This window comes from Emydura macquarii, unplaced genomic scaffold (assembly GCF_026122565.2).
Source record: "Emydura macquarii macquarii isolate MOO-44397 ecotype Brisbane River unplaced genomic scaffold, CSIRO-AGI_Emac_v2 contig_295, whole genome shotgun sequence".
Classification (NCBI taxonomy): Eukaryota; Metazoa; Chordata; order Testudines; family Chelidae; genus Emydura; species Emydura macquarii.
In genome coordinates, this window is record NW_027130432.1 from 11,669,226 (window position 1) to 11,681,431 (window position 12,206).

General features: G+C 41.3%; 1 protein-coding gene across 2 annotated transcripts in view; it reads left to right on the top strand.

Moving 5' to 3' along the window:
• The window catches only part of RSPRY1 (ring finger and SPRY domain containing 1), a 47,850-nt gene extending 41,204 nt beyond the window's left edge, over positions 1 to 6,646 (top strand). Inside the window, exons 13-15 of one of the 2 annotated variants that reach the window (XM_067552225.1) lie at positions 743 to 895; positions 4,517 to 4,621; positions 5,623 to 6,646. In XM_067552225.1, coding sequence (XP_067408326.1) covers positions 743 to 895; positions 4,517 to 4,621; positions 5,623 to 5,719 — 355 coding nt within the window. In that variant the 3' untranslated portion in view covers positions 5,720 to 6,646. The other variant, XM_067552233.1, reaches the window with a different exon arrangement.
• Positions 6,647 to 12,206: the final 5,560 nt, after the last annotated feature.

Below are 12,206 nucleotides of genomic sequence, written 5' to 3' on the forward strand. Positions count from 1 at the left end.
TGAAAGGGATGCTTCCTAAACATCTTAAATCAAGAACTATGTGATAGATGCAGCATTATTCATGCACAAATCACTTCTCTCCAGCCTCCCCAGCCAAAAAAAAAAAAAAAAGGTCTAAAGGCAATGGATATACTAATGTCATTTTAGCAGCTTATGGAACACTTGCTATATAATATTGTGGATTTTTATTCTCTTAGTTAAAATAAAAATGTGTTGCTTCAAATGTCAGCTCTTTTGCACATTCCTAACTGGCTCAGTGTTCCCCAAGTTTTGTGCCTTGTCAAGTATGGGAAAGAAGGGGGCAGCAGTGTGAACCCTTTGCACTTGATCGTGATCCCCAAACACCAACAGACACCCCCATTTTGGACAAAACAGCTATTCCTGCTGAGTTGTGGGAGATGCATCAGTTGAATGGAAAATAGTGTTGTCACCTGCTCAGGTGCATGTGTTTTGCCTTCCACATAGGTGCAACTTATCCTGTTTGTAGCCAGTAGAGGCTCTGGCAGGTAGTGACCGTGAACTTGGTTCACATATCGGAAATAAAATTTCAAATAAGGAAAATACATGCAGCTAAAATCAGGTGCACTCAAGTTTTTCTCCCAAATGACACTGGCTAGATTACAGTACTGGGAGTCTTGTCCTAGGGTGGGATATCTTCTGGTCCAGTAACAAAGGTGCCATTTCCAGTATGCTCTTTCTGCACTATTGCTTTCTGATGTTCATGGTGTCCTTCAAATTACAGATCTGGCTTTTTCGCTGCAGCTAGTTTCATGTCCTATCAACAATGTGAATTCAATTTTGGAGCAAAACCTTTCAAGTATTCACCTTCAATCAAATTTAGCACCTTTAATGACTACGCCTTCCTGACAGCAGAGGAAAAAATAATTTTACCAAGGTAATTTCTTTTGCCTGGTTATGACACATACAGATCACATACAAATGTGTAGGTTTGCAAGGGATACGTCACCTTTCTGGTGTAAATGGTCTAACATTGTACACTCTTAAAAAATAAATAACTTTATTAAGTGATCAATTCTGCGCGTGATTAGCATGTCCCTTCCAGGTAAGGACTAGTCTTCAGGCTCCATTCAACAAAGCACTTAAGCATATGCTTTAGTGCTCTGCTAAATTTTGTCCTATGTTTCTTCTGTGCTCATTAAACTACACTGCCTGTGCAGTTTAATTTTAAAACTTATTTTACCTAGTACAGTGTTTAAAATACACATTAAAAAGAAGCACTTCCATGTAAAAACTGAAGTTAATTGAAGAAAAATAATCTTAATTAAAATTGGTGTCTTGTTTAAAAGTGACCTCATTTGTGACATTGGCTATGTAGAAGTACTTTGCAAGCAATTGAAAAGCCTGAAGTGATTGTTCTCTTCTGCTAATCTCCATAAAATACTTCTTTAATATGAAGGATGCTGCCAGGCAGAGATGATATTGGAGTGGACTGGCAATTCTATGATTATAAACAGTTTAAGACATTTTTTGCCATAATTTATGCTCAGAAGGCCTACATGACTTGAATAAACTCAGCATAAATTCTGCATATCTGCAAAAAGGAAAAATTCTCGATTCTGGCTTTAGGTAATCAGTAAAAATGTGAGCCAGTGCAGTTAGCGCACAGTTCTGGGATCCAGCGTCTTGTGTTCCCTGCTTTGCCACTAATTCACCATGTGACCTGGGGCAAAACCCAAATTTTTAAACTTTGGTGCCTAAAGATAGAGAAGAGCCACTCACCTCTTGCGAGTGCCTCCTATCTGGTGTGCTTCCGCCTGTGCTTTTTTCAGCTTTGCGCTGCTCACAGTGCTTCCCACTGGCTATTCCCCTTGTCAGGTGGATGTTTGGTGACTCAGCCTAGTCTCACAGTCTATATGTGTAGAACAAAAAAAAGCCTCTCCTAGGGTACAAAGTCCAGTGGGGCTTATCCCAGTACCCTCAGTTAGTATCTTTAGCCCCTCTCTGGGCTTAATGCTCAGCTAGTGCTCTAGGCTAGCTTTCAAATGGTCCCTGCTTTGGGATGGAGCAGCACCCGCAGGGTTCCCTCCCTGGAAACTCTTCACTTCCTGCTGAGCCCTAACTGACCCCAGCTCTGCGCAGAGTCATTATCTCAGTTCCACCCTTCTGGGGAGTATCAAATGTCCCACAAATGCTGACCCTCTCTCCAGGTCTTCAGCCCCTTCCCTGCGCCTATGTTAAACCCCTCCCCCTTTCTCAAGGCTTACACTACTTCCAGGAGGCGGGGATCCTGGGCCTGCCCACTACTCAACCCAGGGATCCTATAAATAGCAGCCACATCCCTTTTTGCTATGTTGCTGCTGCTCCTGTTCCCTGGGCCACTTCCCTGTCACCCCAGCACCTTCACCCTTACCCCAGGGCTGAAGTCCTGCTTGTGTCTCTGCAGCCAGCCAGGAGCGCCTTCCTTGCTCCAGTGGCTCCATCACCCAGCAACTGAATCTATCTACTTAGTCCAGCAGCTCCTTTTATGTGAACCTGCTGGACTCTGATTGGCTGCTCCCTGCAGCTGCTATAGACAGCCTGGAGGACTCACCTCTACTGTACTTTTCCTGGGGTGGAGTGTGGGGGGCCTCTGAGCCTAGTACACTCAGTCACAGTTAGCTAAAGCAATATAAATAAAATTAAATGCACTTAAATGAAAGTGACCTCATAATTTTTTTTCAGAGGCATTAGGCACCTGTAGCAACCATTAACTTCATTGGGACCAGTTAGTGCTCTGCATCTCTGATATTCAGGCTGCTTATTTAGGTGCCACATGGTATCCAGTTCTGAAAAGCTTAGCCTTTGTGACTTGTGCAGTGTGTCACAATCACTGACAGAGCCCAGATCCCATTGGTACTGTACATATGCAATGAGTTAACTTTATCTATCACGCAAAACCATTTGTGCATTTATAATAAGACAGTGCGTCACATCTGCCTGTGATTTAAAGAATGTTTTAAATGATGACATTTCTTCATGTTGATTTAACCTAGATTTTCATATGAAGGCAAAATCTGTTGAATACAACTTATCAACCTACTGCTTACATGTGGTGGTCCTATTTGTGTTAGCAATGTTTGTGCAATGCATGACCTAGCAATCTTAGGATGTGTCAGAAAGAGAGCTGACGATCAGATATGATTGCTGCTGGTATTGCTGTGGTGAGGATCACTTTAGCCACAGCTGTAAGAGCTATTCTCTGATGGTGCCAACAGCTGTTCTCTGATGGTGCAAAGATCTGTAAAGCTGTAAAGGGCAGCCAGAAGCGTCTTATTTCCTGGCAGATTTCTGATTGGATGTGCTGAGTCCTTCAGTATTGGAGTCCATCAATATTAGCGTTACGGTAGCTCCCAAAGGCCCCAGTCAAGGTCATTCACTGTTAGACGTGAGTAGATGTGGTGATACTGTCCATGCCCCAAGTACTTTACATCCTGATCTCAATTGACTGTGTCCGCTATAAACAAATCCTGAACTGAAGAATGGCCTAGTGACATAGAGTTGGTGAAAAAACCATCAAGGGACTGAGCCTGCATTGGTACCTTCTATCATGAATCCATATAGCGTTCCACTGAATTAATGGGAGTGCAGAGTAGCCCCATTGCAGGAGCAGGGCTGAAGTTTATTATTTCTTGGTTATTGAAAGGAATTATTTTCTTTTATCAGTGAAAGTTCTGAGGCACTTTTGTATATTAACATTGGTGACTTGTAATGTTTAGAAGTCTTGCTGCACTGTTTCCCCTACCCTTTTTGATCTTTTTCTTTTTTTAGCCTGCTCCCAGTGTTCATTCAAAACTTATCAAGAAAATGACATACTAAATTTCCTCTTTTAATTTAATGTAGAAGGTCCATCCAACTACTTAATATCTGTTGCTGTCCAGAAGAATTGCACTATAACTTTTTTCATCAATTTCTCACCTGAAATTCTATGGTATTGGTGTCACTTGAAAATAAAGCTCCAATTCCTTTGTTAGAATACAAACATGTGGAGTAAAGCTTTTATTAACTTTGTTCCATGGACATTTCCTTATATTAATACACCAAACATTCCCCTCTCCATCTTGAGATGTCCATCTGTTTACAAGAACATAGATACAAGAGTCTTATAGCATTATATGGTTTCTGATACTTCGTGCATATTGAGGATTTTTTTTAAAACCATTCCTATTATACCAGTGCATATGTCAAACTAAATCATAAGAGTTCTTTTTCTTTAGAAGTGTTCTGCTTTAGAAGTTGTAGGAACCAGCGATGGAAATCAGACCTATTGAGTCATCTAGTCTAACCACCTCTTCCAATCCTCTCCACACCGTAGGCCAGAAGAGGGTTGTTAGACTGTTACAAATAATTGTACATGTTTGTTTAGGACTGTTTTTACTGACTTCTTAATTGTCAATTAAAAAAAACAGTAAAGAATTTGTGTAGGAGAAAAATACCTGCAGATGTAGTATTGGCCTGGATCCATTACTCAGGAGTTTAGTTTAATGATTAAAGAGATTTCCTTTTATATCTATTTCAGACATAGACGTCTGGCTTTGTTGAAGCAAGTGAGTATCCGAGAGAACTGCTGCACACTGTGCTGTGATGAGGTAGCAGACACAGAACTCAGGCCATGTGGACACAGGTAAATTAAACCAAAAGAGCCTGTCTCTTTGCACTGCATTGTGTGAAAATGCAGACTAAGTACAACTTCTGCTAATCTCTGGTGACTACCCAAAAGATCCGTCCCTTTACAGATTTGAAGAGTACAGGATAAATAAACACAAGTCATTTAACCAACATCTCCCTCAACAAAACAGATGTTGTATCCAATGGTGTGTGCGTGCTGTTGCTAAGCGTATACCTGCTCTTGTGTGTCTATACAGTGCCTGAACTATCAAATTTAACTCCTTGGTCTGGAAAGTGTCTTAAGATAAGTACAGTATAAAAACTCAACATAGAATACAATATTGTTCAGAGAAAATCAAGAGTGGGACTGGATGGTTAATACGATTTGGATCCTTTTACCAAGTCTCCAGTTCAAATACAGTTAGTTAAATATTGACAATGTCACTGCCCTGATGGTTTTTAAATGACCTGTATGAAATGAGTTTCAGCTAAGTGTCCAGCTCTTAGTGACCTGTGGCCACCACTATAATGCGACTGTTGCAATTGACATTCTTGTTGGCAGTTAGCAGAAAGATAAAGGACTGAGTGGGTTTGCAGAATATACCTCTCTATCACCTCTAGTGATTGACATTCTAGATCAGATTGAGGCAAATCAGTGTGGGGAGACTTGCACTGCCATTGTCCAAACCATACGTAGTCTGTGGATTAATTAAAGGATATAGGCTCAAGAGTGACTGCAGTAGAAATTGTTCAGCAGCATTAAGAACCTAAATCCTGTAAGATTCTGATTGCCTGCTGCAAGGGACTGAGAATAATGAGCTTCCATTGACTCTAGTGGTACCGGAGGACATAGTACATAACCTTCACATTGAGGAAAATCCATTTTGACCCTTTTTCCATAGTGGTTGAATGAAATTTTTATACTAAGTGGATTTGTATCTAGATTATGCTGATTCTACTCCTTTTTTTAATAAATCAGCATAAATTCAGATTTGTAACTGATCTTTTCTTCTTCAGTGACCTGTGCATGGAGTGTGCCTTGCAACTGGAGACCTGCCCATTGTGTCGACAGGAAATACAGACTAGAGTCAGACAGATCTCTCACATTTCATGACACACGTGGACAAATATCATGGACTTATTTCTAATCAATTCCAGCCAATACTGCAAGGGACAAGCATCTCTAATCTATACACACATCAAAACCATAGCAGTGACCAGATTTCATGCTACGCCATATTTATCTTAGATAAATCTTTAATAAACTAACCCAACTTGCCAACGGTAGGGAACTGGTTTCAACAGTAATGAAAGCTGATAGTTCAACATTTTATGGCTGTTGGTTATCTCCAAGCAAGACCACGAGTGTCTCTTTTTTTCCTTTCTTTTCTCTTTTTTTTTTTTCTTTCTCGCCTATCACAAGTGCTGAAAAAGAAGTTGCACTGGAAATATATACATGAAGTACATAAAATCTCCTAAAACAGGGACATTCTGTCTCATACTCTAAAGTCCTTATTTTTGGCAGAAGTTATGAATAAAGTATGCCAATATTTCTTAAATGTAGCCTCCTGCTGGTCAGAGACGCTGTTTTCAGATAGTGGATATTAAACTGCTCAAAGACTTGAAACCTGTACACAAACGGACTGGTTTGAAAAGAAGGTGCAGAGACTGTAGAAAAATCCAAATTTTTGATAACTCAGTGATTCCAAAGAACGTTGATTTGTTTTTTTAACCTGCAGAAAATTGGTGGTATTTTCACATTCATGGTGTTTCTAATTACTTCAATTTCAGTACCCATGTTTAGTGAAAAGAGGAATAATTTTCAGGAGGAATTCTTACACTAATTGTAATGCTGGACAGGAGACAGTTTGACATTCTGGGTATTTTTAAGGTACCATCAATCATCTTTTTTTAATCAGTATTGTTTTTTGCAAGTTTATGTACATTTTGAAAATATTGAGCTATATTCTCAAAGTCTGGAAAGAATTCTCAGCAAATGTATTAATATTGTTTTAAATGAATACATGTTATTTGAATAGCATATTTGGTCCTTCTCTGTTTGTTTAACTCTGTCTTTAACCAGAAATGCACATTGCCTGCACTGAGCGCTTCACACATGGTCCCCTGCGCCAGCCCTGCTCATTGCAGGATTTGGGTTTTTTTGGTTGTGATCTTGTGGTTACTTTTTACTCCCTGTTATCATGAATTTGTGACACTTAGTTGATAAGGACACACTTCAGCAGGCAACGTTGGATGGGTTGTTTCAAGGTCCAAATATAAATTTAGTAAAACAGAGCCAAATCCTCAGTTAATGCAAATTGGTGCCTTACCATGGACCTCAGTGATGCTTTATCAGTTCATGCCAGTTTGAGAATCTGGCCCAGAATCTCCGAGTTTTTACACTTTTCTTTGGATGTACAATAGCCTTGCTAATCCATGCACAATTACTTAGACCCAAAAAATCCTCACTTCTTGGCAAAGATTTAATAGCAGAGATTGTAGTAGGGAGCTCTTGTGCTGTAAGATTTATTTAAATAAAAATTAAATACAACATACTAGTGGAGTAAATACATAAATATACAGTATAGTTGAGGTCTGACTGTACAAACTGAGCACCTTCAACTCCTGTTTGTCAATGAGAGCTGAGATCCTTGAGCACCTTACAGAATCAGATCCTTGAACTTCTTCAAGTGGTTTTCCTGTGGGTGCTCCACTTCAAGTGTTGGCGCATCCTCATGTCCTCAATCGGAGATTTATATCAGCATGACCAGACCCCCTCAGTTCCTTCTCAACCATCTGTGGTCTGACAGAGCTTTCAGCAGTTCCTTCCTTTAGCTCATCTTAACAATTAGATAGTCTTTATATAGTATTAGTTTAGTTGTTAGTTACTTACCTTTCCTGTTTACCCAGTTAAAACATTTTTTTCCTCATAGTGTAGAATAGCTTTTCCCCCAGGGAATCTGCTAATATGCCTGATTCACCAGGATTTAAGAGGCACATCCTGCAGAGACGCAATCCCATCATCCCAGCCCTCGACCTGCAAGATGCCTATCTGCAGATAACAATCCACCCAGCACACAGAAGACTCCTCAGATTCACGCTGGGGAAAAATACTAATACAAGGTACTACCCTTCACTGTAGTGGCAGCACATCTACGCAGCTAAGGGATGATAATGTTCCTGTATCTAAACCATTGCCTGATAAAAGCACACAATCAAGCACAAGCTATTCAAATTACTTCACAAACAATGTCGCTCTTTCAAGACCTAGGACTAAAAATAAACAAAAGTCCACTTTAAATCCAGTACAACAACTGGAATTCATAAGTTCACACCAGGACTCACTAACTGCCAGGGCTTCACTAACGGAGAACAGGTTTCTTACCATAATCAATTAAATACCATTGGTGAAGAACAGCCTGAACATAACTTCACGGACATGTCTCCAACTCTTGGGACACATGGCGGCAACTACATTTGTGGCGCAACACACGCCTACACGTGCTCTGCCTATAGGAGTGGCTAGCAACCATCTACAAGTTCCACAAACACAGCCTAAACAAAACACGCATAAAGCCAAACAGAGTCAAAGACTACAATAGTGGACACAACTCACCAACATGTGGGTAGGTATCCCGTTCTCACAGGAACCACCCTTGGTTATGATTACCATGAATGCACTCTTAATAGGATGGAGGATGCACCTATGGAATCATATGAGCTAAGGCCAATGGTCCCAAGCCAAAACACACTTCCACATAAACCTGTTAGAACTCGGCGCAGTACGCAACGCATGTGCCCATTTCCTCCCATTCATAAAAAACAGAATGATAACAGTAATGACAGACAACGTTGCATGCATGTTTTATATAAATTGGCAGAGAGGAGCACGAATCCACTCTCTGTGCACCGAGGCAATGAAACAATAGAATTGGAGTATCCGACGCAACATCAATAGATCAACCGAGTATTTAACAGGATGCCAGAACACAACAGCAGATACCTGCAGCAGACAGTTCAGTTGACATCACAAATGAGAGCTAAATGACATGATTCTGCAAGATATTTTTCAACAGTGGGGTCACCCAATCATCAACCTCTTTGCGACACCACAGAATCACCAATGCCTCATTTCTGCTTGAGAGCAGGTCTGGGAATCAGATCAATGGGGGATGCATTTCTCCTCAGTTGGAACATAAACCTCCTTTATGTGTTCCCACCCATTCCAGTGATATCCGGAGTCATCCACAAAATATGCATAGATGGAGCAAGGGTAATAGTGATATAGCCCAGACAAACCTGGTATTCTTACCTACTCCACATGTCTGTATTCACACCAATCACTATTCCGCTGTGCAACAGCCTGCTATTCCAGGACAACAGTCAAATTCTCCATCCAAATCTAGAGACGCTTCACCTGAAAGCGTGGATCCTACATGGTTCCATCACGAAGAACTAAACTGTTCGGAACAGGTTAAGCACATATTACTAAATAGCAGAAAACCTCCAACACGAAATATTTATTTTAAAATGGCATAGATTAATATATGATGTCAAAACAAACACGTTACCACTGCATCTGCACTGATCCCAGTCTTACTCAAATATATCCTAGAACTAAAGAAATCAGGCCTTTCAATGAGCTCTACCAAAGTTCATTTGGCGACCATCACCTCCTTCCACCATAAAATAGACAACACCACACTGTTCGATCACCCAACAGTTAAATGCTTCATCATGGGTATTCAGAACATATACCCAGACATACGTGCACCCACAATACCATGGGATCTGAACCTAGTTCTGTTAGGTATCACCAAGTCTCCATTCGAGTCTTTAACAACATGCTCGCTTATGCACATGTCCATGAAGGTGGCATTTTTAGTGGCTATTACATTGGCCTGTCACTTGGGAGAAATCCATGCACATATGGTGTACCCACTTTACACTGTTTTTCACAAGAACAAAGTCACTCTGAGACCTCACCCAAAACGTATACCAAAAATCTCCTCAGCTTTCCACATAAATCAGCTGACCCACTTACCTACATTCTTCCCAAAACCTCACGAGAATGCATAAGATGCATTATTACATATATTAGATGTCCGACCTGCATTAGCTTTCTATCAAGCCAGAACAAAGCCCTTCAGAAAGTCCTCTAAACTCTTTGTATCCATCACGGAACAATCCAAAGGCACAGCCATTTCCATACAGAAATTATCTAAATGGATCTCAGGGTGCATTAATTTATGCTACCAACAAAAGAACATGCAAGCGCTCCAAGGGATCAAAATACATTCCACCAGAGCACAGTCTACATCTATAGCATTCTTCAATAACGTACCAATTGTAGACATGTAGAGCAGCTACTTGGTCCTTGGCACATACTTTCACAAAACATTATGCTGTTGATCAGGCTTCCAAACTGGATGCATCAGTAGACCTAACAGTACTCTCATCTATTCATCCAACTAACTCTGAAGTCCCTTCCGTCCAATGAGGGGCACTGCTCTAGAGTCACTTGATGTGGAGCACCCAAAGGGACACCACTCGAAGAAGAAGAAGAGAGGGCTACTCACCCTGTGTAGTAACTGAGGTTCTTCGAGATGTGTCCCTGTGAGTGCTGCACTACCCAGCCTGCTCCCCTCTGCTTCGGAGTTCAAAGTGCGGGCTCTACTGTAGAGACGGAACAGAGGGGGGTTTGTTTGCGCACATGCCGAGCGAGGCACCAATGGCGCCACGAGATGGGGACAACGATGCGTGACCCAGACGAGCACTGCTGATAGAAATCTCTGAGGATGCAAGGATGTGCCAACGCCTGAAGCAGAGCACACACAGGGACACTCATAACAAAGAACCTCAATTACTGCACAGGGTGAGTAACCCTCTCTTTCACTTGATGTCTTCACGAATTCAAAGGGTGGCGAAAGTCAGCCCTGTGCAGATAACCAGCAAACAACCTGTTCACCAGCTGAGGTCTTGGACTTAAGTGGTGTGGTCCTCTGCCCAAGGGTGACTTTCACCCCCAAAATGCAGTAACTCAACAAGTCTCCCAATCACGCAAATTAAGAAAGATCTGATGTAAACCCTTCTTCCTTCTGACTTTTCCAAATAGTTATTTCTTAGTAGACTGAATACAGATTAGAGTAACTTTGTCACCTTTTTAAAGTTACACTGACATGGATTCTCTTCCACCTAAGCCAGTTCGTTCAGAGCTCTGTATCCTGATTTATAGGCTGAAACAGTCAAAATGGAAAATCCATGTGTTGTGAGTAGTTCTATTCTTCCCTATTGATTTTCTTGTATCTTCCAAACTTTATTTTTATTATAGGACTGAGAGGTTCCAGCTGGAACTCAGCCTTTTTTGTGCTGAGCACTCTACAAACACAGAAGTAGACCCAGTCATTACCCCAAAGAGCCTAGAATCTAAGACTTTATTTTGAAACTATATTTCTAATACTTCTGATTGCAAAGATCATTATGACAACTAAAACGGGAGTCACTATAAGTTCCGAGGCACTGTCCATGCCAAAAGGAAAGTGTGTGAGCCAGAGCCATATAGACCTATCTTAATAGAAAAGTGCTGATAGTTTCCATGTTTTTTCCCTGGTCAGGATAGATTAGGGGTAGAATTTTCAAAAACACCCAGGTAATTTAGGGTCCGAACTCCTATTGATTTTCAAGGATACTTAGGCTTCAGAGTTGCTTTTGAAAATAGATGGGTTTGGAAACTTTTACCCTTGACCTTTTATGTCTTCCTATGAGCAGTATTTTATTGGCTGCCTTCTCTTTCGGTATAGCGCATAAGGGCCTAAGCGTATGAACCACTGTTTTATCTTAAGAGAGCCTGTGCAATTATTTAATATGGAACAACCTTTATGATGTTTATGTAAAGAAGGCCTGAGTGTGTGTGTGTGTGGGTGGGTGTGGGTGGGGCAGTTCAGCTTGACTCTTACACTACAAATTCAGCTCTGTCTACTGTTCATTCTTTGAAGACTTGTAGGGTATATCTACACTACAGTGTAAGCCTGTGCTTGAGCCTGGACTCAAAGCTAACCCCCTTCGCATCTACATGGCAATTGCGATAGGCCAGGTCTCAGACCCAGGGTCCCAGGACTCTAGAGGTCTGAGCTTGAGTCAAGCTGAGACCCAGGGTCCAAACCCTATTGCTTTTCAATGTAACTGCACCCTGCTTGACTCAGGTCATGGAAGTATCCCACAATTCCATGGGACAACTTCCTTAGTCCTCTCTATTCCAACAATCTGCAATCCACTCTATTTAAAATGGAAGCCCCCATGCTTGGCAAATGGCAGCAGCTCAGGTCAGCATTAACCCATTCTGTTCTGATGACTGATCTGCAAGCATACTATCAGAGAGCTTCCTGGGTTTGCAATGGAGAGTGAAGCGATCAAACCTTTTCCAAAGTGAGCTGTTTCCTGGTAACTTGAAAGGTGTGCAGTAAAGTTTTCCCATAGTGCACCACAGGCTAGAATGGCCACATTTTGTGGGGAAGGACAGCAGCGCTAGGCACTCTAGGACATGGTTACTTTGACTCAGGTCTGTGCACTGTAATGTGGACACCAGAGCTCTATGTTCAAGC